Source organism: Pantherophis guttatus, chromosome 13, assembly GCF_059756535.1.
Source record: "Pantherophis guttatus breed Tessera chromosome 13, ASM5975653v1, whole genome shotgun sequence".
Classification (NCBI taxonomy): Eukaryota; Metazoa; Chordata; class Lepidosauria; order Squamata; family Colubridae; genus Pantherophis; species Pantherophis guttatus.
Window position 1 is genome coordinate 1,643,913 of NC_142075.1, and position 25,846 is coordinate 1,669,758.

General features: G+C 48.0%; 1 protein-coding gene across 38 annotated transcripts in view; it reads left to right on the plus strand.

Moving 5' to 3' along the window:
- The window catches only part of LOC117676249 (transducin-like enhancer protein 3), an 85,098-nt gene that overhangs the window by 35,070 nt on the left and 24,182 nt on the right, over positions 1-25,846 (plus strand). For 30 of the 38 annotated variants that reach the window (XR_015729747.1, XR_015729748.1, XM_034435634.3 and 27 more), the window contains 2 exons: positions 16,553-16,615; positions 17,623-17,697. Coding sequence is in view for 36 of the 38 variants with exons in the window: in XM_034435634.3 (XP_034291525.1) it covers positions 16,553-16,615; positions 17,623-17,697 (138 nt within the window). In the remaining 2 variants the exon portion in view is untranslated. The remainder of the gene's footprint in view (positions 1-16,552; positions 16,616-17,622; positions 17,698-25,846) is intronic. The other 8 variants (XM_087877819.1, XM_087877818.1, XM_087877804.1 and 5 more) reach the window with 1 other exon arrangement.

Below are 25,846 nucleotides of genomic sequence, written 5' to 3' on the forward strand. Positions count from 1 at the left end.
GTGTGGTTTAAAAGGATATTTTCTCACGTTTTTTTTTTTTCTGGTACTGGGCAAAAATTACAGGTTGCTGTCAACCGTCCAACTAATGAATCCAAAACAAGGAAACACTCTCGGAAGAAGTAAAACTTCATTGGATACACCATGTTGGTACCAGCTCTGGTTTTCCCACGCAAATGCTTGCCCAGTTAAACAATTCCCTTCTCCCCACCCTGGGTGATCACATAATCCAATTATGAAACGTCCTTCTGTTATGGGAACAGTCCATCTCTTTCTCAAGCACCTGCAGCGGTGACCTTGATGGCTTCCATGCTCTCATGATCTCTGCATCCATTCTCCACATTCCATTTTCCCTTCCCTCTCCCCGGTTCATTGGCAAGTTGAAAAGCACTTCAACTTCGAGAAGCAAAGCAATTCAATCTTGACAGTTGCACTGTAATCTTGTGTTTTGTAGCTCTTGTTGTGAAGCTCCTGATCCTTTTGGGGTGGCCCATCCTGCAGGCAAGAGTCATGTGTTTGGTCTGAGCCTTTGAAAGAACAACTGGGCGTTAAATTTAACATCTTTTGCATTCAATGACAACTGTAAGCAAAGCTGTACTCTTGAGCTGGCAGGGAGCAAGTTGCCCTGGATTTCCAGATCTCTGTTCAGGAGAAGGTGATGAGGCCTTTTCTCATTTCTCTGGGGGTCCTTCCTCCTGGTAACACGGGATTTGGGTGGTGCTATAAGACGTCTCTGCAGAAAGAGCAATTTGGTTTGAGTGTCACTTGAAGAGCTGACTCCCAAGGGAGAAAGAGCCACCTGGCATCAAGCTGCTTGATCTGAGCCACCTTGTTGTGACCCCGACTCCGGAGCCTGTCCTAACAGAGGAAGAGGACTCAGAAGGTGAAGGGGGGGAACTGATAAGACCTCCCTCTCCAGGACCTTCCTCTCTGGCAGTGCCTCAGGTTCCATCCGAAGGCCAAGAGGAACAGCCTGGGATATGCCCGGAGGAAAGCATATCGGAACAACAACAGATAGGGAACGAGGATGATGAATCCTGGCTTGATCCCAGGCAGCGTCGGAGGGAGAAGCGTGCGCAGCAACGAAAGAGGCATGGGAGGGCCAGAGATTGAGCTGAGTCACTGAGCCACACCCCACAAGGAATAAAAGTGGGTGTGATTGCTCTTCAGGCTTTGTGACGGTCAAAGTTAAAAATCTGAGAGTCACATCGCGTTACCTAAAATTTGGCTTGGGCATATTTGGATTGGACCTTGGCCAATTCTGGCTTCGGGGATTACTTTTTGCTACTGAACCGGACTGAGGAGAAACTCTCTCTTGCTGACTGTGAGTGAAAACTGACTTGGCAGGCATTTCGCAGTTTACTGCCAAAACTCTTATCTGCAAGGGTTTCTAGTCTGATTGCTTAATAAAATCTTGGCAGGCATGCCTGGTTGTGTGTTTGCCTGTGTGGGGAAGGGGGACAGAACACACCTGTTCCTCCTCCTTGCCTCTTCCCAACCTGACCTCCCAGTGATTGGCAGCCCCAGTGTACATGGCTTAATGACCTGGTTTAGCCAAGTGATTTTGCTGCAGTCCATGGTTATCCTCTGATGGGGATTAGGTGGATGTGGCATGGAAACCAGAGGGTGATGAGTGAAGGTCCATTTGGGATAAGGCTCATGTTCAAGATGCCTGTTCAGGACTCCTCTGGCTTTGGCACCTGAGTCTCCCTTCAGTCTGAAAGGAGGGGGGGCATTTCCCGAATCTATGGAAAATCACAACCTTTTGGGAAGGAAGCTTCCATAACAGCCACATGAAAGTGTGTCTAAATCCTTCTCAGAAATGAATGGATTTGAGGCCTTTCTGTGCTTCTCTGCAACAGTTTCAGCTTGTGGAGCAAATTGTTTAAGCTTCCTCTAACTGCTTAAAGGTGGAACACTGTTTTTAATGATCGGGCTTGCCTTGAGGGCAGATTGAAATGCAAACCTGGTAAAGTCATATGACAATGACAAAGATACAAGCCTCTCTGCATCTGGGAATACGCTTCCCTCCCTAATGGCTTTGCAGAGCAATCCATGGACACACAATTGTTTTGCTTTCGGGAAGGAGAGGAAGAGATCAAACTACACAGAATCTGAATCAGTTGAGTTCCCGAGTCTTCCTGGTGAAGATGTCCCAGTCTTGACCGACAGTTAGCTTGTGCGCTTTCTTGTGGCCAGGCAGTTGGCAGAGACTGAGCAGGAGGCAAACATCTTCCACAGGAACCCTTGGCAGAAAGTGTCAGGCATGAACAACTAGACCCTCATGGTAGAGTCCAAACTAGCTATTCTATTGTACTATGCCTACTTCACAGGAATTTTCCCAGACTGGCAGCTTCTGCCTGGGAAAGACTAAAGATTAGGAAGTGGGGGGGGGGTGTCAGACCTTGCCTTCCTGTCTTTATGTAAGGAGTCCAGTTTAATTCCCCGCTTTAGTGGTCCTCCTGAATAGGATGGTCTTTCTCCAACATCAGCCATTCAGATGCAACCACACTGAAAAAAGTGATTGATGACCATTTTCACATTTATTACCACTATAGTATTACCATTGTCATATGACCAGAATTCGGGCATTTGGCCACTGGCATGTATTCATGACAATTGCCCTGTCCCAGGGTCATGTGATCACCAGTTGCAACCTTCCCAGCTGGCTTCCAGCTGACGAAATCAACGGAGGAAGCCAGATTCACTTAACGACTGTACAATTCACTTAAGTGCAGTGATTTGCTTAACAAATGCGGCTAAAGCCTTCCGGTGGCACCTCAGGCACTGAGGATGCTCTTTTCTTGAGCGCCAGCCCTGCGATCTCGTAAAGCCGCTAGAACAGCGCAAATCAGCTGTCTAGAGGCTTGGAAACTTTCTCCCCGGGAAAAGGAGAGGAAGAGAGCAGATGGGCGTAGGTAGAGCTCCCCAAGGAGCCCCAGGAACAATTCTGGGGCTCGAAGGGTGAGAGCTCCCTGGAAGCCCAACAGAGCTCCGGATCCGGGACGTTTCTGCTTTAAGCAGAAGAAGACACCGCGACCACCCCTGCAAACAACGCTTGGAATAAACATCATTTGGAAGCAGGCTGAGCAAACTCAGGAGAGATTAGATCTGCAAGTACTGAACTTTAACTCCAAATGTGTATTACTTCCTTCTGACTTATTAAGGGGAGAAAGTGAAACCAAGATGGCGATTAAGCTTTAATGGGGTGTGAAAGCGAAAGTTAAAAAGGAAGTTTCTTTTAGTGTTGGCAGCCCCTGTTCAAAATTAGAGATTTGTGCTTTAAAAAAAAGGAGAAGATCAAAGATTATAGCAGTGATTTTTTAAAAAAGGATTGATATTATTTAAAGACTGATTTCTGGATTTGGTGGATTTATTGTTCTGGCAGCTGATTAAATTTAAATTGGAAACTAAAAATGGCTTCAAAACAAATTAAAGCTATTGTCCCCAAAAGTGTTGGGACTTCGCCAGCTCAAACGTCCAGATTGCAATCTCTCTCTGTTCCAATGGAACCAACAATATTAAGATTTGAAATGTTGCAAGAAGCCCTCAAAACACAAGCCTCTGTTACAGAAAAAAAAAATGCTTCAATGTTTCAGGAGCAAACTCGAGAGGTTGCTGAAGAGATAGCTCAAGTCAAAGAGACTATTCAAAAACGAAACCAAGAAATTAGAGAAGATAATATCATGGCAGTACAAGGGTTGGCAGGACATATTGAAGCAATAGATGAAAAAGTGGAAGAAATTAAGCAGTCTAATGAGAACTTGGAAAATAAAATGGGGGAGATCCAGGACAAGATGGAAAGAGCAGAGGCTGATGTGATGATACAATATAGAGACATGGAATTTGCTCTGAGAATAAGAGGCCTCAAGGAAAATAAGCATGAGAATTTGAGAGAGATCTTTTCAGAAGCATTTGCACAGATAATGGGAGATCAAAAAGCAAATTTTGAATGGCAAATTGACAAAATTTATTGTGTCAATTCATGGGTGGCCAGACAGAAACATCTACCAGTGTAGTTTATTTTACAACAAGGAGACTACACAATGAAATCCTACAAGTCACTTTTAAAAATAAACTTCAAGTGCAGGGGCAGGAGGTTTTAACATTGAAAGAAATTCCCCCCAAAATAATAATTAATAATAATAATAATTTTATTTCTATACCGCCCTTCTCCCGAAGGACTCAGGGCGGTGTACAGCCTGTTTAAAAACACAAAGAAAACAACAATATAAAATTTAAAATAATTAAATAAAGTGGCTCAGATTTAAAACCCCAATAAATTTAAATATCCCAATTTAAAAACTATTGTGTTGTTAGTCCGGCCTGGCGGAACAACAGGGTCTTCAGTGCGCAGCGAAACGCCCGGAGGTCGGAGATCTTACGAATTTCCGGGGGCAGTTCGTTCCACAGGGCTGGGGCTCCCACAGAGAAGGCCCTCCCTCTGGGCGTCGCCAGTCGACATAACTTGGTTGACGGCACCCTGAGGAGACCCTCCCTGTGGGAACGGACTGGTCGGTGGGAGGCTATTGGTGGCAGAAGACGGTCTCGGAGGTACCCGGGTCCTATGCCATGGAGTGCTTTAAAGGTGGTAACTAACACCTTGAATCGCACCCGGAAGACCACTGGGAGCCAGTGCAGCTCGCGCAGGAGGGGTGTCACATGGGCACAACGAGTTGCGCCCATAACCACCCGCGCGGCTGCATTCTGGACCAGTTGGAGCCTCCGAGTGCTCTTCAAGGGGAGCCCCATGTAGAGAGCATTACAATAGTCCAACCGGGAAGTAACAAGGGCATGAGTGACCGTGCGTAGGGCTTCCCGATCCAGAAAGGGCTGCAACTGGTGAATCAGGCGAACCTGATAAAAGGCCCCCCTGGCCACGGCCGTCATATGCTCTTCTAAAGACAGCCGTGCATCCAGAAGGACACCCAGATTGCGAGCCCTCTCTGTGGGGGGCAGAGATTCACCCCCAATAGTTAGCGATGGCACCTGCTGACTATATCGGGGCGCCGGAAGCCACAGCCACTCGGTCTTGGAGGGGTTGAGTCTGAGCAAGTTCTTCCCCATCCAGACCCGCACGGCCTCCAGGCAGCGAGACATCACATCAAGGGCATCGTTGGGGTGGTCTGGGGTGGAGATGTACAGCTGAGTATCATCAGCGTACAGATGGCACTTCACCCCAAAACCACGGATGATCTCACCCAGCGGCTTCACATAAATATTGAACAGGAGGGGCGAGAGGACTGACCCTTGCGGCACCCCCCATGTGAGACGCCTCGAGGTCGACCTCTGTCCCCCTGCCAACACAAACTGCGAGCGGTCGGAGAGGAAGGAGGAGAACCACCGCAAAACGGTGCCCCCTATTCCTAACCCCCTCAACCGCTGCAGCATGATACCATGGTCGATGGTATCAAAAGCCGCTGAGAGATCTAATAGGACTAGGACAGAGGAGCAACCCCTGTCCCGAGCCCTCCAGAGATCATCCACCAACGCGACCAATGCCGTTTCTGTGCTGTACCCCCGCCTGAAGCCCGACTGGTACGGGTCTAGATAGATAGCTTCATCCAGGTGTCGGGAAAGTTGTCGTGCCACCACGCTCTCAACAACCTTCGCCACAAAACGAAGGTTGGAGACTGGACGATAGTTAGCTAATTCAGCCGGGTCCAGGGAAGGCTTCTTGAGGAGGGGCCTCACCACCGCCTCTTTCAAGGCGGCAGGAAAGTCACCCTCACTCAGAGAAGCACCTATAATCCCCTGGAGCCAGCCTCGTGTAACCTCCCGGGAGGCCAGTACCAACCAGGAGGGACACGGGTCCAATAAACACGTGGCGGCACTAATCTTACCCAGAACTCTGTCCACATCCTCGGGAGTCACAGGATCAAACTCCTCCCAGATAACATTCTCAAGACCTGCCCCGGTCTCCTCCCGTGGACTCATCCAATCGGAGTTCAAGCCATCCCGAATCCAAGCGACTTTATCATGCAGGAACTGCACAAAATCCTCAGCACGACCCTGCAAGGGATCTTCCCGTACTCCCCCCCGAAGAAGGGAGTGGGTCACCCTAAACAGGGCAGCTGGGCGGTTCTCTGCAGATGCGATAAGAGCGGAAAAATGGTTAGATTTTGCCGCTTTTATCGCCACTAGGTAGGTCTTGATATAAGACCTCACCTGTGTCCGGTCAGAATCGGATTGACTAGTCCTCCAAATGCTCTCTAGGCGTCTTTTCCGACGCTTCATCTCTCTCAGCTCCTCAGAGAACCAAGGAGCTAATTGAGATCGGCATCGGGTCAGAGGCCGCAAAGGCACGACGCGGTCCAAAGCTCCAGCGGCCGCCCTTTCCCAGGCGGCCACCAGTTCTTCAGTCGAGTCGTGTGTTAGAGTCTCAGGAAACGGCCCAAGCTCCGTCAGGAACCTTTCGGGATCCATCAGGCGCCTGGGACGGAACCATCTGGTTGGTTCCGTCTCCCTGCGGCGGGGGAAAGCGGTAGGAAAGTCTAAGTGAAGGAGCGAATGATCTGTCCATGACAAGGGTTTGATGTCTAGGTCCCCTCTACCAAGATCATTCAACCACTGACCAGAGATAAAAATCAGGTCCAGAGTGTGTCCCCCTATGTGAGTGGGGCCTTGAACTAACTGGGTCAGGTCCAAGGCCGTCATGGAAGCCATGAACTCCCGAGTCACCTCTGACGCCCCACCTGTGGATGGGAGGTTGAAGTCCCCCATGACAATAAGTCTGGGGGTATCGACCGCCACCCCGGCAATGACGTCGAGTAGCTCGGGCAGGGTTGCTGCCACGTGGCAGGGAGCCAGGTACGTAGTCAGCAGACCCATCTGCACCCCACGGCCCCACTTCACATAAAGGGACTCACATCCGGCTATCTGAGGAACAGTGGTCTCCCTCGGATAAAGACTCTCCCTAATGATCACCGCCACTCCCCCACCCCTCCCCTGGGCCCTTGGCTGATGAAATGCACGGAAACCTGGCGGGCACATCTCTACGAGGGGGACCCCCCCCTCTTGGCCCAACCAGGTCTCCGTAATACCTGCCAGGTCTGCACCCCCCTCCGAAATAAGATCACAGATGAGGGAGGCCTTATTAACCACTGACCTGGCATTACATAACATCAGCCGCAGACCCTGGGCATGAGGCTCTACACAACCCAGGACACGAGTCACGCATTGGGGGCCGGAGTGCGCAATCGCTCGGAGACAGCGTGTGCGCACTCCCGACACTTGATATGACCCCCTGCGCCCGTCATACCTGCCCCTCCCACTCATGATTTCAATTACACAGCCCTTTCTATCGTCCCCCTGTCCCCCGGTTAAATTTCCTTTCGCGACCCCTCTGCTGCAGCTAATTAACCCATCATCCCGTGCAGTCGCTATCTGGACCCCCCCAGGTCCACTTTTACAACCCCCTCCCTCCCTCCCGGGTCCCCTTAAAATTTTCCTTAAAAATTTAGCTAAAAAACCCCTCAGCCCCCTCTTTGCTGCATGCCATCTCTCGGGGTCCCAAAGCCCGTCATCAAGATAGGCCCTCGATAACGTGGAGGGCCAGGCCTGCGAGAGGGGGGAGTCTCGCAGCGCAAGAAGGTCGGTTTTTTGGAGCATCAACCGAACCAAAGATGGGAAAAGAAAAGCCAGTCCAGGAATCTGTCATAGTCCAAGGGATAACTGAGCATAAAGGTCATAAAATGTCCATTTATAGGGCTGGACTCCACTGTCCTCTCACGACAGGGAGAAGGTCCAAAGTTCTTTTTCTCCAACAGAGGTTAATGGCCAACCATCCTCTCATGACGGCCGGTCCCGTTAGAAAGTTAATGGGAGCAAAGTTCTATCCTCTCCGTTGGGATGTGGAAAATCCCTCAGCTCTCTCAAATGGTGCACAGTCTCTCCTAGCAGTGAGGGCGTGAGTGGAGCATAATAAGGGGTCCAGAGTGTCCAAAGTGTAGATGTTAATAACGATGGTAATAATAAAGATGTTAATAAAGATGATAATAGACCCATGGGCACAAGATCTTCTTTGAGGTGAGAGTAGGAGTAGCAAGACAGGAAAGTCCAATCCAGGGGTGGTTGGCCATTGAGGCCAACACCCACCCATACCTGGGGGAAAGGGGGGGAGGAGAGGCCACCCGAGGCGACCAACCAACCAAACCATGGTCAGCCTCCTGCCTCTCCAGCCCCAATCTCCACAACCCCCAGACACAGCTTTGTTCTAAAACACCCCATCACAGTAAAAATCAACTGTGAGCCAGATGGTAATTCTAGGGGTGAGGCTGTCAGCTTCTCCCCCATCAACCTGCTGCCTGTTGTTCTTCTGGCCGGCCGGTCCATGTCAGCCATTGCCACCGCCGCCGCCGCCGCCGCCGTCGTCAGCCCGTAATCAGGCACCCCAAGCTTCCAAGGCATACCGGAGCCCCGAAAACGCCGGAAAAGAGCGCCCCAGGGATCTAGAGGGCTATAGGGAGCGGTGGGGGCCACCTCAAGCCGCCGCCGAACAAACGCCGCCCGCCGCAGGATGCCTTGGCCTCCATTTCCCCCGACACCGGAAACAGCTGTTGCAGCCAGGCCCATCGCCCCATCTCCCGCGGAGCCGTCCAGCCCTGCCCTGATGTTCCGGAGGGCGAAAAAGCCCTCAACAGGCAGGCGGATGCTCCCCTCACTGGGACTGGAGCCGAAGATGGACAAGAGGGCTCCTGAAGACCCTGACAACCGGCAACTCTCCCATCTCCGAAACGGAGCTTATTTGGTCGCCGCCATCTTGGAGCATGCCAAGATGTTGAGAGCCAGAAAAGATTATGCCTTTCTGGTGGAAGAACTGAGAAACTGTCAGATACAGTATAGATGGGAAGTTCCAGCTGGTCTAGTGGTGAATTATTCAGGAGAAAGATATCGTCTCAATTCCGTGTGGAAGGCAAGAGATTTCTATACCAATGTATTAAAGGCTGGATGCCTGCCCAGGAAGCTAGAAGGAAGATGGAAATAGAGGGGGCAAGAAAGGGGGAGAAAGAAGAATTGTTGGCACAGGCCCAAAAGGGTGATTTGATTATTCAAGAAGAATTAATACAATTTTTGATTACTGTTCAAGCTTTGGAGATAGAAGAACCTAAGGATCAAAGACAGACTCGAGCGGCAGCCAAGCGTCAAGAAGAATTAAGAGTGCAGCAACTTCAAATGATTCAAGATACTACAAAAACAGAAGCAGTGGGAGGAGCAAGGCCAAAAAGTAAAATGCATGGAGATTTTCAGCATATGCTCCAAATGCTTCAGGGGGCCAAGAATGGCAACTAGATTTTTGACCTGGAATGTTAATAGCCTAAATTCACCACAAAGGAGGAGAAAAATATTTCATTATTTGAAACAGTTTAAAAATGATGTAATTTGTTTACAAGAGACTCATATTAGAAGTAAAGATCAAAAGTACTTAATAAATGCAAGGTTAGGTATACATTTTGTTGCATCTGCTCCCGATAAGAAGAATGGTATAGTTATATACCTAAAAAAGACTTAATTGCCAAATTAATTGAAGCAGATGATCAAGGAAGATTTATAGCAATTGAACTTTTAATAAAAGGAGAAAAAATACTTTTAATTGGAGTCTACACACCGAACCAACAACAGGAAAAATTTTATAAGCTTTTACATTCCAAGTTACTACAATGGGACTATAAATCGTGTATTTTATTGGGTGATTGGAATGGAGTTTTGGACACTAAAAAAGATAAGAAGGGGCTCTTGCAGAACATTTCAACGCGTGCCAGATTGCCAAAATTGTTTTTTGAAATGATGGAGGATATGGAGCTGAGAGATATCTGGCAAGAGAGAAACCCCGAAGAAAAAGACTTTACCTTTTTTTCTGATAGACATCAATCTTTCTGCAGGATTGATTTTATATTAATTACAAATGATCTCTTTTCCAGGGTGAAGAAGACAAAGATTTGTCCAAGAGTTTTAACAGATCATAGTCCAGTTTGGATGGAATTAGAGTATAGAAGGGGATCTAAGAGGTCTTGGAGGTTAAATGAAAATCTGTTTAGATATGAGGAAAATGTAAAAGAATGTAAAAAATTTATGAAAGAATTTTTTATCATAAATATGTATAAGGGTACATCTATGGAAATGGTTTTGGGATGCAAGTAAAGCATATATGAGAGGCATTTTGATATATTTGAATAATAAATATAGACGCAAACAGGAAAAAAAAGGAAGATTTAGAAGAGGATTTATCTTGACTTTGGAATTTTTGTTAAGTAAGATACGTGGGTTGGACAAAATAAGTGGAATTAAGATTAGGCAGTATGACTATAGATTACGAGCATTCGCAGACGACTTGGTTGTTACTTTAACCCAACCATTACAGTCGGTTGTAGGTCTAATGGATATAATTAATCAATATGGACAAGTATCTGGATTTAAAATAAATGCAGGGAAAACGAAGATAATTAAAAATATGACTATAAATCAAAAAGAAGAATTAGAAAGACTAACAGGATTTGAAATTGTAAAAAAAGTTAAGTATTTAGGGGTCTATATTATGACATCAAATGCAAAATTATTTAAGTATAATTATGATCCGTTGTGGCAAAAAATACAGAGAGAGATGGAAAACTGGAAAAAATTACAATTATCCTTGTTAGTAAGAATAGCAGCAGCGGAGCTTCTTGGTCTGCGAGACTCCCCCCTCTCGCAGGCTTGGCCCTCCACTCTATCGAGGGCCTACCTCGATGACGGGCTTTGGAACCCCGAGAGGTGGTATGCCGCAAAGAGGGGGTTGTGGGGTTTTTTAAAATTGTCTTTTTGTAATCTTTTAAGGGGCTTAGGGCGGGGGGTGGGGAGGGAGGGGCATAGGTCAGGCCCGTTACAGGGGCATGGAACGGAAGGCGGGGAGCGGGGTGTGGAGGAGCTCAGTGTGGATAGGATGGAGGGCAGTTCTATCAGGAGCGTGGTTGGGAGGGGCAGATATGGCGGGAGTAGGGGGCCACATCAGGTGGTGGGGGCACGCACCCGCTATCTCCAAGCGGTGGCATGCCTCGGCCCCCATGACTCTTCTCGTCTCCCCGGCTGTCCAGAGTCTCAGAGCCCAGGCCTTAGACTGATGTTATGAAACGCCAGGTCCGTGGTTAATGCCCCCCTCATTTGTGAGCTAATACAGGTGGGGGGTGCGGACCTGGCAGGTATTACAGAGACCTGATTGGGCCAAGAGGGGGGGGGTCCCCCTCGTAGAGATGTGCCCACCAGGTTTCCGCACATTCCATCAGCCACGGGCCCAGGGCAGGGGGGGGGTGGCGGTCGTTATAAAGGAAGGTCTTGATCCGAGGGAGGCCACTGTACCTCAGATAGCCGGATGTGAGTCTCTCCTGGTGAAGTGGGGCCATGGGATGCAGGTGGGCCTGCTGATCGCGTACCTGGCTCCCTGCCACATGACAGCGGCCCTGCCCGAGCTTCTCAATGTTATTGCCGGGGTGGCGGTTGATACCCCCAGACTTTTGGTCATGGGGGATTTCAACCTGCCATTTACCGGTGGGGCGTCTGGGATGGCTCGGGAGTTTATGGCTTCCATGACAGCCATGGACCTGACACAATTAATTCATGGCCCCACTCGTGGGAGGAAACACTCTGGACTTGGTTTTCATCTCTGGTCAGTGGCGGAGTGGTCTGGATATAGGGGATATAGTTATCGAACCCCTGTCATGGTCGGACCATTCTCTCCTGAGACTGGACCTTTTGACCGCTGCACCCCACTGCAGGGAGGCGGAACCAACCAGGTGGTTCTGCCCCAGGCGCCTGATGGATCCTGATAGGTTCCAGAGGGAGCTTGGGCCAGTTCCTGAAACTCTGGCTCACGACTCGGCTGAAGATCTGGTGGCTGCCTGGGATAGGACAACCGCCGGTGCTCTGGACCGAGTCGTGCCTTTGCGGCCTCTGACCCGACGCCGAACCTGCCCGGCCCCTTGGTTTTCCGAGGAGCTGAGGGAGATGAAGCGCCGGAAAAGACGCCTAGAGAGTGGTTGGAGGGCTAGTCGCTCCGAATCCGACCGAACACTAGTTAGGTCTCATATTAAGACCTATCTAGTGGCGATAAAAGCGGCAAAGCGTAACCACTTTTCCGCTCTTATTGCATCGGCAGATAACCGCCCAGCCGCCTTGTTTAGGATGACCCGCTCCCTCCTATATCAGGGAGCGCGGGAAGACCCCTTGCAAGGGCAGGCTGAGGATTTTGCACAGTATCTGCACGATAAAATCGCTCAGATTCGGAAAGGCTTGGACTCTGACTGGGTAGATCCCGGCGGGGTGACTGAGGCTGGTCTTGAGAATGTTACCTGGGATGAGTTCGACCCTGTGACTCCTGAGGACGTGGACAGGACCCTGGGGAGGTTAAACACAACCACATGTTTATTGGACCCGTGCCCCTCCTGGCTGGTACTGGCCACCCGGGAGGTAACACGAGGCTGGCTCCAGAGGATCATAAATGCTTCTCTGAGAGAGGGTTTCTTGCCTCCCACCTTGAAAGAGGCGGTGGTGAGGCCCCTCCTCAAGAAGCCTTCTCTGGACCCGGCCGTTTTGGCAAACTATCGTCCGGTCTCCAACCTTCGCTTTGTTGCAAAGGTTGTGGAGAGTGTGGTTGCGCGACAGCTCCCACAGTTCCTGGATGAAACCGTCTATCTAGATCCGTGCCAGTCCGGCTTCAGGCCTGGGTACAGCACGGAGACGGCATTGGTCGCATTGGTGGATGATCTCTGGAGGGCTCGGGACAGGGGTTGTTCCTCTGTTCTGGTCCTGTTAGACCTCTCAGCGGCTTTTGATACCATCGACCATGGTATCATGCTGCGCCGGCTGGAGGGACTGGGGGTGGGAGGCACCGTGTTGCGGTGGTTCTCCTTCTATCTCTCTGACCGGTCGCAGTCTGTGTTGGCAGGGGGGCAGAGGTCGACCTCGAGGTGCCTTGCTTGCGGGGTGCCGCAAGGGTCGGTCCTCTCGCCGCTCCTGTTCAACATTTATGTGAAGCCGCTGGGTGAGATCATCCGTGGTTTTGGCGTGCGATGCCATCTGTACGCTGATGACACTCAGCTGTACATTTCCACCCCAGACCACCCCAATGATGCCCTCGAAGTGATGTCCCAGTGTCTGGAGGCCGTGCGGGTCTGGATGGGGAGGAACAGGCTTCGGCTCAACCCTTCCAAGACCGAGTGGCTGTGGATGCCGGCGTCCCGGTATAGCCAGCTGGTGCCATCGCTGGCTATTGGGGGCGAGTCACTGACCCCCACAGAGGGGGCTCGCAACTTGGGCGTCCTCCTGGACACACGGCTGTCTTTAGAAGAGCATATGACGGCCGTGGCCAGGGGGGCTTTTTATCAGGTTCGCCTGATACGCCAGTTGCGCCCCTTTCTGGATCGGGACTCCTTGTGCACAGTCACTCATGCCTTGGTTACGTCACGCCTGGACTACTGTAACGCTCTCTACATGGGGCTCCCCCTGAGGAGCACCCGGAGGCTCCAGCTGGTGCAGAATGCGGCCGCGCGGGTGATTATGGGAGCGACGTGGTGCTCCCACGTAACACCTCTCCTGAGCGAGCTGCATTGGCTCCCGGTGGTCTTCCGGGTGCGCTTTAAGGTGTTGGTTCTCATCTTTAAAGCGCTCCATGGCTTAGGGCCAGGGTATTTGCGAGACCGCCTGCTGCTATCGATAACCTCCCACCGGCCAATACGCTCTCACAGAGAGGGCCTCTTCGGGGTGCCGTCGGTCAGGCAATGTCGGCTGGCGGCCCCCAGGGGGCGAGCCTTCTCTGTGGGGGCACCCGCCCTGTGGAATGAGCTGCCTCCTGGAATACGATTGATCCCGGACCTCCAGACCTTCCGTAAAGCCCTGAAGACGTTTTTATTTCATCAAGCCGGCCTAGCCTAAATGGTTTTTTTAATTGGGATTTTAAATTTTATGGATTTGGGGTTTTAAATTTGGGTAGCCAATGATTTAATTCTTTTAATTATCTTAACTTTTGCATTTGTATGTTTTTTAATTTTGGCTGTTCACCGCCCTGAGTCCCTTCTGGGAGAAGGGCAGTATACAAATTAAATTAATAATAATAATAATAATAATAATAATAATAATAATAATAATAATAATAATAATAATAAAAATGAATATTTTGCCTAAGTTTTTGTTTCTTTTTCAAATGATACCAATACTTAAAAAAGATGAGAATTTGAAGATATGGCAGAAGGGTATTAATAATTTTGTTTGGGCAGGGAAGAGACCGAGAATAAAACAAAAAATAATGCAGGATATACGTGAAAGAGGAGGTCTCAAAATGCCTAACTTAAGACTATATTATGAGGCAGCTGTCCTATCAGCAATGAGTGTTTGGATGAATTTAACAGAAGAAAGAATATTAAATATTGAGGGATATGATTTGGTTTACGGGTGGCATTCTTATTTATTATATGATAAGAAAGTGGACAAGACTTTTAAAAGTCATATATTAAGGAATGCTCTATTGCGTGTCTGGAAAAAGTACAAGTATAAACTAAACGAGAAGTTACCATTGTGGGCAATACCCAGACACGCGATAGAGAATATAAGTGTAGAGCAAAGGCAGGATGTGATTACATATAAAGAGCTTCTTAACAAGGAAAGAGGTATACTACAATTAAAATCTTTGAATCAACTAAGAGAAGAAAGGACAATTCGAACATGGTTTCAATATGTACAGTTGCAAGCTAGATGGAGAGAAGATCAGAAAATTGGTTTTCTGCAAAATGAGAATTTGGTAAAACAGATTAGAGATCAAAGTCAAATGCACACAAAAAGGTTGTATTTATTTATTTGTTTGTTTGTTTGTTTCCATTTCTATACCGCCCTTCTCCAATAGGACTCAGGGTGGTGAACAGCCAGAGTAAAAAACAGAACATACAAAATTTAAAAGCAATTTAAAATAATTAAATATTTTGGCCGTAAATTAAAACAACCCAATTTAAAATCAATTTAAAATTTAACTCAAGCCAGCCCAGCTAGTTGAAATAAATAGGTTTTCAGGGCCCGACGAAACATCCGGGGGTCTGTTATTGTAAGTATCTCTGGGGGGAGGTTGTTCCAGAGGGTGGGCGCCACCACAGAGAAGGCTCTCCCCCTGGGGGTCGCCAGCCGACATTGTCTGGCAGACGGCACCCTGAGGAGGCCCACTCTGTGCGAGCGTACTGGCCGGTGGGAGGCTATTGGTGGCAGAAGGCGGTCTCGTAAATATAATGTGTATAATGTGTTGGTAGAAACAGATTCAGAAACGGAGTTAGTTAAGGACTGTATGATAAAGTGGGCACAAAATATTGAGGAATCAATAATGATGGAAACATGGGAAAAAATATGGGTTAGAAATGTGAAGTTCACGCAAGCCCAAAATTTAAGAGAGAATTTTTATAAAATGTTTTATAGATGGCATCTGGATCCTAAAAAGCTAGCCTGTATGTATCCAAGTGTGCAACCTAAGTGTTGGAGATGTGAATGTGATGATGCCACGTATTATCATATATGGTGGGCATGTAAAAAAATTAAGGCATTTTGGATAAAAATATGGTGGATTATTCAAAATATTCTCAAAAAGAAGATAAAATTTACTCCAGTTCTTTTTGTTAGGCATAATTACAGATTGTACTGTTATAGAGACTAAGTTGATTTTAAATTTAATAACAGCAGCCAGACTCTTAGTGGCACAGTACTTGGGGGGAAAGTTGTTGTAATGATTGTTAAAACTTTTTAAATAAAAAAAAAATGTGGCTAAAAAAGGTCATAAAATGGGCCAAAAAGTCACTTAATGATTGCCTTGCTTAACAACAGAAGAATTGGTCTCAATTGTGGTCATGTCAAGGACTACCTGTATCTATTTTAAATGCATTTCCATTTTATTCATACTATTTATTTTACCTTTATGGTTATTCTAATTAGAGCAACTTTTACTAATAAAAATAGAGCCACCTTGATTTTTTTAAAATTATGTTATTGTTATTTGTTGGCTGCTTTGTGAGCAGTGGGAGATGAGCCTCTGTTGTTGGGCCTTGTAAGAAGTGATCAATTTGAAACCCAGCAGGCAATCCCAGGAGGAATATGTAGTATGATGTTATTTATTCCAACGGAGCTCTGCTCCTCCAACATGGCTCCAAGGATGGTGCTTCATCAGACCTGTAGGCCTTCCACAAATGGCTCCACTTTCTCTAGCTTATGCAGACTTCCTTGGATGAAGGCACCTCCACTTGGCTCATTTCAGAGGAAGGCCTTTGCCCTCACCTGTGCCCAGCGGCAGGGTGGTTGTGACTGAGGGCAGGTGTGTTTAGATGCTTGCACATTTTTAGCTTCTGGAGTCTGCAGCTGGACCTGAGAATGATGCCCCATCCCAGGTTTGACTCGTTGAAGTGTGACTCCATTGTGAGGAAAGAAGTTCTTGTTTTTCAAGTACTTGCAGAGTCTCTATAAATGCTGATTCCAGAAGTTTTTTTCTTCTGAAAAACAAAGTCACCAATGACAGTCAATCGATTCATTCTCTCTTTCCTTTTTCTCTTCACACTTTTAGACAGAGATTGCCAAGAGACTGAACACGATTCTCGCCCAGATCATGCCTTTTCTATCACAAGAGGTAAGACACTCTTTGGAATGCGGGGAGACTTTGCAGGGCAGAAAGTCTAAGCCAGACTTGGGATGCCCCTTTATAGCCCCCACTGTCAAAATCTGCCTCCTGCATCTTTCCTGCCCACCCCCCTCCCCCAACCCAAGGAGCATGGCAAGAGCATGCCTGTGGCAGGAATGCCAGGGGCACAGTTTTGCTTTCACCTGGAGACAAGCGTCTGTCCTCTCCCTTCTGTACCTAAATACTTTGGAATACTTTCCCCTCTTCTAAGGCCACCTGCTTGCAAAGCTGCCTGAGCCTGTCACAGTCCTCGTGGTCTGTGTCCTGTGCCAGGCCAGATGGCAGCCTGGTTTCAATATGCCTGTTTTTCTTGAATGAGGTGCGCATGGGGCAAAGACCCAGAGTCCCATCTGCCAGTTTCTTGGCTGCTGATAACCACTTCCTTTTGTGTGGCATTGGTTGCCTCCCTGCCCCTTCCACCCCCTTCCTTTTTGCTCTGGGACAACTTCTTTGCTTAGGCATGTTGGCTGGTGATATTTAAGCTTTCTTTTCCTAAATATTGCTGTTTTAAAGACTTGCTCACTAGATGCGATTGGCTTGAGCCAATTATGGGCCCTAATGCACTAGTTACTTCTTCTCTTGCCAAGTCTAGCTCATTTTTTCCACTCTCCAAGCTAGTAATTGAGCTGCAGTATTGGGAAATCTATAACTGGTTCCCTTCATCCCTCACCCACTGGTCTGCCTGCTGGGGCACAGCATTGCACCATCTAGACAGCCACATATTCTCCCCCCTTCCCTCGCTCCCTCCCTGTCAGTGCCATTTTCTTAATGACCGAGCAAGGACACGCAAGGAGTGTGGCTTGAGAATCTGGTGAGCCTTCTCTTAGGCTTCCCCACCAAGTTGCAAGAGCTCTGGACTTCTCCTGGGGCAATACCTCCAACTGTTGAATTGGCTGACTTCTGAATCATAGGTATGCCCTCAGAAGGCTTCCATCTTTCTGCCTGTCTTTCCACAGCACCAGCAGCAAGTGGCTCAGGCAGTTGAGCGGGCCAAGCAGGTGACCATGACGGAGCTGAATGCCATCATTGGGGTAGGTGGAGTTGTGATCGCCTCTCATTGAGGGCATTCATTCTGCTTCTATTGTGTACCATGAACCAAGGCAGAAGGGCAGCATAAATGACTTAGATGAAGGAATAGAAGGGGAACATCAAATTTGCAGATGACACTAAACTGGCAGGAATAGCTAGTATCCCAGAAGACAAGCTCAGGATCCAAAAAGATTTTGACAGACTTGAACCCTGGGCCCTATCCAACAAAATGAATTTCATTGTGGAGAAAAGCAAAATTTTACATTTAGACAGGAAAAATCAAAAGGTGTAAGTGTAGATTAGGCGAAACCTGGCTCAAAAACAGTAACTGTGAGAGGGACCTTGGAGTCCTAGTGGATGATTATTTGAATATAAGCCAGCAGTGTGCAGCAGCAGCCAAAACAGCTAATACAATCCGGGTTGTATAAAGAGAAGCATAGAATCAAAATCACATGAAATATTAGTACTGCTTTACAAAGCTTTAGTAAGACCACACCTGGAATACTGCAACCAATGTTGGTCACCACACTACAAAAGAGATGTTAAGACTTTGGAAAAAGTAAGATGATCAAAGGCCTGGAGACTAAAACCTATGAAGAACAGTTGCAGGATTTGGGTCTGGGTATTCCAGTATTTGAGGGGCTGCCACAAAGAAGAGAGGGTCAAATTATTCTCCAAAACACCAGACAAGAAACAGTGGTTGGAAACTAAAGAAAAAAGTAACATGGAATTAAGGAGAAACTTCCTAACAGTGAGGACAATTAACCAGTAGAACAGCTTGCCTTCAGAAATCATGGGTGCTTCATCACTGGAGCTTTTTAAGAAGAGACTGGACAGCCATTTTTCTGAAATGGTGTAGGGCCATGATGGCGAACTTATGGCACATGTGCTGGAAGTGGCACGCAGAGTCATCTCTCTCGGCACGCAAATTGTTGCTCTTCCAGGTTCTGGCGCGCTGACCAGCTGGTCTTCATGCATGTGGGAGCACCGGAAACCGGAAGAGCAGCCACCCAGTGCGCATGCGCATGCCAGGAAGATGATCTTCTGGTTTCCAGGTCATGCATACGCACCAGCCACCTGGTCTTTTGGTTTCTGGCATGCATGCGCGTGCGAAGCCAGCTGGCCGGTGCCCATGCACACGCTGGAAACGGGAAGATCATCATCTGGGCGGCTGCTCTTCTGGTTTCTGGTGCGCATTTTGGCACTCGGTGCTGAAAAGGTTCACCAACACTGGTGTAGGGTCTCCTGCAAGAGCAGGGGGTTGGACTAGAAGACCTCCAAGGTCCCTTCCAGCTCTATTCTGTTCTATTCTCTCATTCTCTGGGGATAGCATGAGAGAACCTAGCTGACTGGCTGGCTTGGGCTGCTGGACTGTGGGCCTCCACAGGACTCCTAGAAAGGGCATGTGGGGGAAAGAAGATGCATCTGTAGTCAGTGACGGTGATGTGCCAGTCAAAATGTGGGCACCGGGGATTGTGCCACAGCAGGAAGCATCCGCTTTGGGTTACCATTTCTGTGCTGTTGCACAGGCGAAGGGAGTTGCTGCTTGCGGCTTTCGTTCCCTGATTGTCCAACAGCACATCTCGAAAAACTGTCCTCATCTAGCAGTCATGGGGTTAATGGGAATTCCTCCAGAGCCATGTTCAAGCATTGCATTTAGCCTAATATTAAGTTCACAAGATTTGCTCAGCAGTTTCAATACAGATATACAGATTAAGAGAGTTGGAAGGGACCTATGGGCTGTATTATCCCTTAGTCCAACCCACCCCACCCCCCACCCACCCCCAAGCAGGAGACCCTACACCATTTCTGACAAATGGCAGTCCAGTCTCTTCTTGAAAGCCTCCCACCACTTCTGAAGGCAACTTCTGTTCCATGGGCTGACTGTTCTCAGTGTCAGGAAATTTCTCCTTATTTCCGGGTTGAATCTCTCCTTGGTCAGTTTCCATCCATTGTTCCAGTAAGGTTCCTATGACTTCCCATGCATCCCCCTGAGGTGATTGTTCTCTTTCTCTAATTAAAAATTGTCCCGAAACCATCAGCCCTTCTGCTTTTATTGGGCTTGGTCTGTCTCTCTTTTCCTGCTCTAGTGAAAATGAGCTTCTCTCAGATGGGGGGCTAAAAGTGAGGCCCCTGCCTTTGTAGGGCTTGGCCAGCCAATCCTGTTGGAGAAAAGACCACCATTCTTAATGCCACATATGTTAGCTGGAATGTTCGCCTCAGTGCTGGGAAGTTCTGCTTTGGGGTTCTTGTTTGAAGGTCCTTGGTGGGAGCCTGGAGTCAGGAAGGTTCCCCTAGGACTGAAGCAGGGCTCCTTCTCACGTGCCTTGCAAGAGGAAACCCCCCCCCCAACAGAGGCCCCTGCTTGTTTTGTGGAGTAGCCAAGAGCTCATGGAACAGTTGGAGGGGCTCTGCTGCAGTTCTTTATGTTTGGAAAAGTTTACTTGTGAAATCTATGCTGTATTATCCCCTTGTTGCACACACATACACCCAATCTTGCAGGGCTGCCTTTTTTCTTATTTTGCTCCAGTCTGATTCATCGCACATCCCACACTCATAGACAAAAATTGGTCCTTGCCTGTATTCTTGATTTGTTGTGGGTCAGTATCCTCCTTTGGGACAAGTGTGATATATGCTTCCAACCATATTTGGGTATTTCCATCTTTAACATTACTTCATTCATAACTTCTAGCAATGGAAGACTCAGTGATTCCTGTGAAGTCTTATAGTATTCCTCTGGCAATCCGTCTGGGACTGGTGCCTTCCCATTCTTTTGTTTTTTAAGTGCTTCAGTTAATTCTATCATCGTTATGTTTCCTTCTAGCATTATTTCAGTATCCTTAGAAATCTGGGGTAAATTCGCCTTGTGTAGATATCGTTTTAACACTTTCCTCCTCTATATTCTCTTTTTCATATAATTTTTTATAATAACCTTGTATGGCTACCTTCGAGACCGCCTTCTACCGCATAGCTCCCAGCGACCAGTAAGATCCCACAGAGTCGGTCTCCTCCGGGTCCCATCAGCTGAACAATGTCGGCTGGTGGGCCCATGTGGGAGGGCCTTCTCTGTGGCTGCCCCGGCTCTCTGGAACCAATTACCCCCTGAGGTCCAGACTGCCCTCGCCCTACTGGTCTTCTGGAAAGCGGTGAAGACCTGGCTCTTCTGGCAGGCCTGGGGCCGTTGATCTCACTATGGTGATCTTGCGAGACCCGGCCACGAATTGGAGTGTATGGGTTTTAATGTTTTCTTTTAAACTTTTGTATGGGATATTGTTTGCATTGTTTTATTCTCTGTTGTTAGCCGCCCAGAGTCCCTTGGGAGTTGGGCAGCATAAAAATGCGACAAATAAATAAATAAATAAATAAATAAATAAATAAATAAAACCTTTGGGTGGCCGCATGGCAGGTCAAAATCCCAAGCAAATATTGGGGACAATTGCTTCCTGGAGGAGTCATGCTACAGTTCCATGTATCTCCTTGGGAAGCCACTGCAGACAGCCATGCAACGGGAGCTTTACCAAAGCAGATGTATGTGCCTGGTGGCTTCATTTTGACCCGTAGTGTTTGGGATTTGTATCAGCTTGGATGGGAAGAAACCAACTTGGTTGCTTTTCTTTTTTAATTATCCTTAGGTATTAGGAGAGGGCAAAAGGCCCATTTTCCTTTTCTTCCTCCGTCACTGCTCCAAAGCCTGAGTCTATGCTTTATGCAGACTGCACACTTTTCCTGTTTTGGTCCAACATGAGAGGCTTCCCCATAGATGTTATTATGCCAAGTGTTTTTTTCCAATCATTTGTAAGCCCATTTTTACAACCCTAAAACATCAGCTGGGGGTGGGGGGGAGATATTCTCAAGCTGAAATTCTCAGGATAGCATTTCTCCTCTTGCCTTGAGAATAGGGTTACCATTTCTGATTCCTGATAGTTTGAGGATCAGAACTGGAGCCTCCCTTTGACTGTCTTTCCTGCCTGTGCAGAGATATCTAGGACAGATGTCCCCAACCTTTTGGACCTCAGGGACCATCAAGTTCATAATTTTAAATCCCGCAGACCACTAATATGAATCCAACGCACCGCCCTGAGTCTCCGGAGAAGGGCGGCATATAAATCAAATTAAAAAAAAAAAAAAAGAAGCTCCACAGCTCTATCTGGCACATTAGAGAGTAGTTGAGTTACTAGTTTCTTTTAAGATGCCATAAGGTGCTTACATTTTCCCCTTCTTTGAAAACTTTCCAAATAGGAATAGGGTAGAAATCCTATTGTGGGAGCTTAAAATGCAGATGAAGATGCAGTCCCTCCCAGAACGTTTCCTTCCCACTTAGTGGGGGTCTCTTGGTCTGGGCATTCTCTTGAACCCAGGTCCCCTCGTTAGCACTAACCTCCTGGTATGCAAGGAGCCCAAAGCCGGAAGGAAGCAGAACAAAGTGGTGGGGGAGGAGGGGCCGCCCCAGGCCAGCCTTTCTTCATGACCCTAACTGGACTGTCCTCCCTCCCTCCCCTGCCCACTTTGCTTCAGGCCTTTGAAAGTGAGCCCTGGTTCACTTTGTAGCTCTGGAAATGATTAGAAGGCTTGAGCAAATTTAATGAAAGTGATGAACCATTAAATCAGTAACAAAGCCATGAAGCAGGATATGCATAATCCAATTAAAACTGCTCAACATCCCAAGATGTTCCACTGCCAGATTTCCTTATACATTCTTGTTGCCGTTTTGCCATATGCAGTGTGTCTTTGAAGTGAACAATAGGTGTGTTGATTGCTAGTTTTCCCTCCAGTGGGAAGTGGCTCCAAGGCCAAAGTAGAGCTAGAGATATGGGGGGGGGGAGGATTGGAGCTCAGCAGTTGTCCAGCTGTGCAGATCGATCCTTTGGCACTGATATAAGAAGGAACACAACATGGTGCAGCTGACCAGGGCTGGGCATGATGTTTGAGGAACGAGAGGGTTGCAGAGTCCTGCCAGGGAGAACTGGAAGAACTGGGGAGGGATTCTAGTTCAGGGGTCCCCAACCTTTTGGATCTCAGGGACCACCAAGTTCATAATTTTAAATTTCGTGGACCACTAATACGAATCCAGCGCGCTGCTTGCTGAAGTGACGGGATGGGGTCCTTCAGGCACTCTCCCTCCTCTCTCTCTCTCTCTCTCTCTCTCTCTCCCTCCCTCCCTCCCTCTCTCTCCCCCACTCTCTCTCTCTTTCTCTCTCTCCCACTCTTTCTCTCTCATTCTCTCCCTCCTCTTTCTCTCTCTCTCCTCCACTCTTTTTCTCTCTCCCCCTTTCTTTCCCCCACTCTTTCTCTCTCCCCCACTCTCTCCCCCTTTTTCTCTCTCTCTCCCCCTTTTTCTCTCTTTCTCCCCCTCTCTCATTCTGATTCTCTCTCTCTCTCTCTGATTCTTTCATTTTCTCTCTCTCTTTCATTCTCTCTCTGATTCTCTGATTCTCTCTTTCATTCTCTCTTTCTCTGTCTTCTCATTCTCTCTCATTCTCTCTTTCATTCTGTCGCTTTCTCCCTCTCATTCTCTCTCTTTCATTCTGCCTTTCTCTTTCATTCTTTGACTCTTTCTCTCTCTGTCCCATTCTGATTCTCTCTCTCTCTCTCTGTCTCTCATTCTCTCTCTCTCTCTCTTATCTCATGGGCCAGCCAGTGTCTTAGAGCTGAGAGGAAGTCAAACATCTCCCTGAGAGACCGAGGTGCGCAGAGCACCAACAAGGGCCGGAAGAAGAGTGGGAGCGAAGCACTACTTGAACTTGCGCGGCTGTCAGCATTCCAGAAAAACCCCAACTCCAAATAAAGATGCAGAAGCAAGCATTCTCCAAAGTTCTCTTTACTAGAATAGGCAAACTGGCACATCTGGGAAATCCCGAATCTGAAAAGCCCAGGTTTTCCTTCAGTAAGTCAAACCTCCCAAAACCATCCCCTTTCTCCCCAGTCAATCACATGTTCCAATCAAAATCTGTTCCATCTCGACCCAGCCCCCCAACCACTCCTTCTCCAGATGCTGGATGCCCTGACCTTGACCGACCGGAAGAATGCTATTATGTCTACTAACCCCCTCTCCTAAATCCCCCCTCCTACTTTCCCACACATGAGGAGGTGGCAGCATTGAAGTTTCCGGCCTAATATGGCTTCCAAAGCTGACAGGCGTCCCCCCCCTGCAGAAAGAACCACATCCTGAAAAATAAAGCAGACAAAACACAAAAGAAAGGGTTAACACCTAGCGCAAAGCCCCTTAACCCCCCCTCCCCTCCCCCAGGGGGACCTTGCAGCTTCTCAGGAAATTTATCATGAAACTGTTTAATGAGTGCATCAGCATTTACATCCCAACTCTTAACCCAAGTAGCTTCAGCTAACGGGTAGCCTTTCCAATGCACCAAATATTGTAATCGATCCCTGTAGAGTCTAGAGTCCAGGATTTTCTTCACCTCATAATGAGTCTCCCCTTGCACTACTAAAGGAGGGGGTGGAGCAACCAGCAAGGGTCTTAGGTTAGATTCTCTGACCGGTTTTAATAAGCTGTTGTGGAAAACGGGGTGTACTTTCCCTAATATGCAAGGGAGCCTAAGTTGGACTGTCACTGGGTTAATGATTTTCACTATAGGGAGGGGACCTATGAATTTGGGTCCAAACTTCTTGCTGGGTACCCTTAATCTTAGGTACTTGGTTGACAAATACACCTTATCACCTATTCAGAACGGTGGTTGGGGGGACCCGCGTTTGTCGGCTTGGGCCTTATATTGTTCCTTTGATTCCGCTAAAGCTTTTTTTGTGTTCTCCCAACCCCTTTTCAACGAGGTCATCCATTCCGTTAGGGACATAGAAGTAGGCGGCTTTCTAGGAAACTCAGGCATCGGCACAAAATCCATGCCCGAGGTTATCTGTCTACCCAGGAGTCAACCCAGTACTGGTGTGTACTGCATTATTATAAGCCACTTCTGCGAATGGCAGCAAGTCCACCCAGTTCTCCTGTTGATAATTTACATAACACCTAATGTATTGCTCAACCATTGAGTTCAATTTTTCAGCCGATCTGTGAAAAGCTGAGCTAAGTCCCTGGGACGACCCAATGGATCACAGAAACTCACTCCAGAACTTAGTGGTAAACTGGACGCCACGGTCCGATATTATTCTCTTAGGGACTCCATGTAGCCTGTAGATGTGTTTCACAAACAGCTTTGCCAGTTTCTTGGCCAATGGTAGTCCGCTGCAGGCAGTGAAGTGTACTTGCTTAGAGAATAAATCAATGACAGTCCAAATAACACGGTTACCCCCGCTGTCGGGGAGCTCAACTATGAAGTCCATCACAATCTCTTCCCATGGCTTGGTGGGTTCGGCCACAGCCTGGAGAAGTCCGGGGGCTTTCCTGGTCGGGACTTCATAGTGGCACAGCTCCTCACATAGTCTTCCACATCAGCTTTCATCTTTGGCCACCAGAATTGTCTCCTAGTCAAATGGAGGGTTTTTAAAAACCCAAAGTGGCCCCCTAATCGAGAATCATGACTTCTGTTCAGCACCAGGAGCCGCAGGCTGCGGGGCACGTAAAATTTACTCTCCTTCCATGCCAACCCGTCCCTTAGGGTTAGGTCCGCCTGGTTTTCCTGAACCAGGAATCAGTGGACAGCGCCGCTTTTACCTCCGCTGTCAACTTGTCTTCGGGGAGGTTGGAACCTTGGCGCGTTTGTGCTCTGGTGCGGGCTTGGGCGGCTGGCTGAGTTTCCGAGATCATGGGGTGAACTATCTCTTCCCGTTGGCTGTCAAACTCGGGTTTATGGGAGAAAGCGTCAGCCAGAAGGTTTTTACCCCCTGGGATGTATTTCAGGTTAAAGTTAAAGTGTTTGAAATATTGAGCCCAACAAACCTGCTTGGGAGAAAGTTTCCTCGGGGTCTTCAGCGCCTCGAGATTCTTGTAGTCAGTCCAAACTTCAAAAGGTTCCTCAACCCCCTCCAGGAAGTGTCTCCAGGATAGGAGAGCCCATTGTACCACAAATGTCTCTTTCTCCCACACCGCCCATCTGTGCTCAGTGTCCGTTAATTTCCTTGATACATAAGCACACGGCATTAGATTGTTTTGGGAGTCTCTTTGCAGTAGAACAGCAGCCACCGCCACGTCACTTGCGTCCACCTGAATCACGAAGGGCTTATTTGGGTCAGGATGCTGTA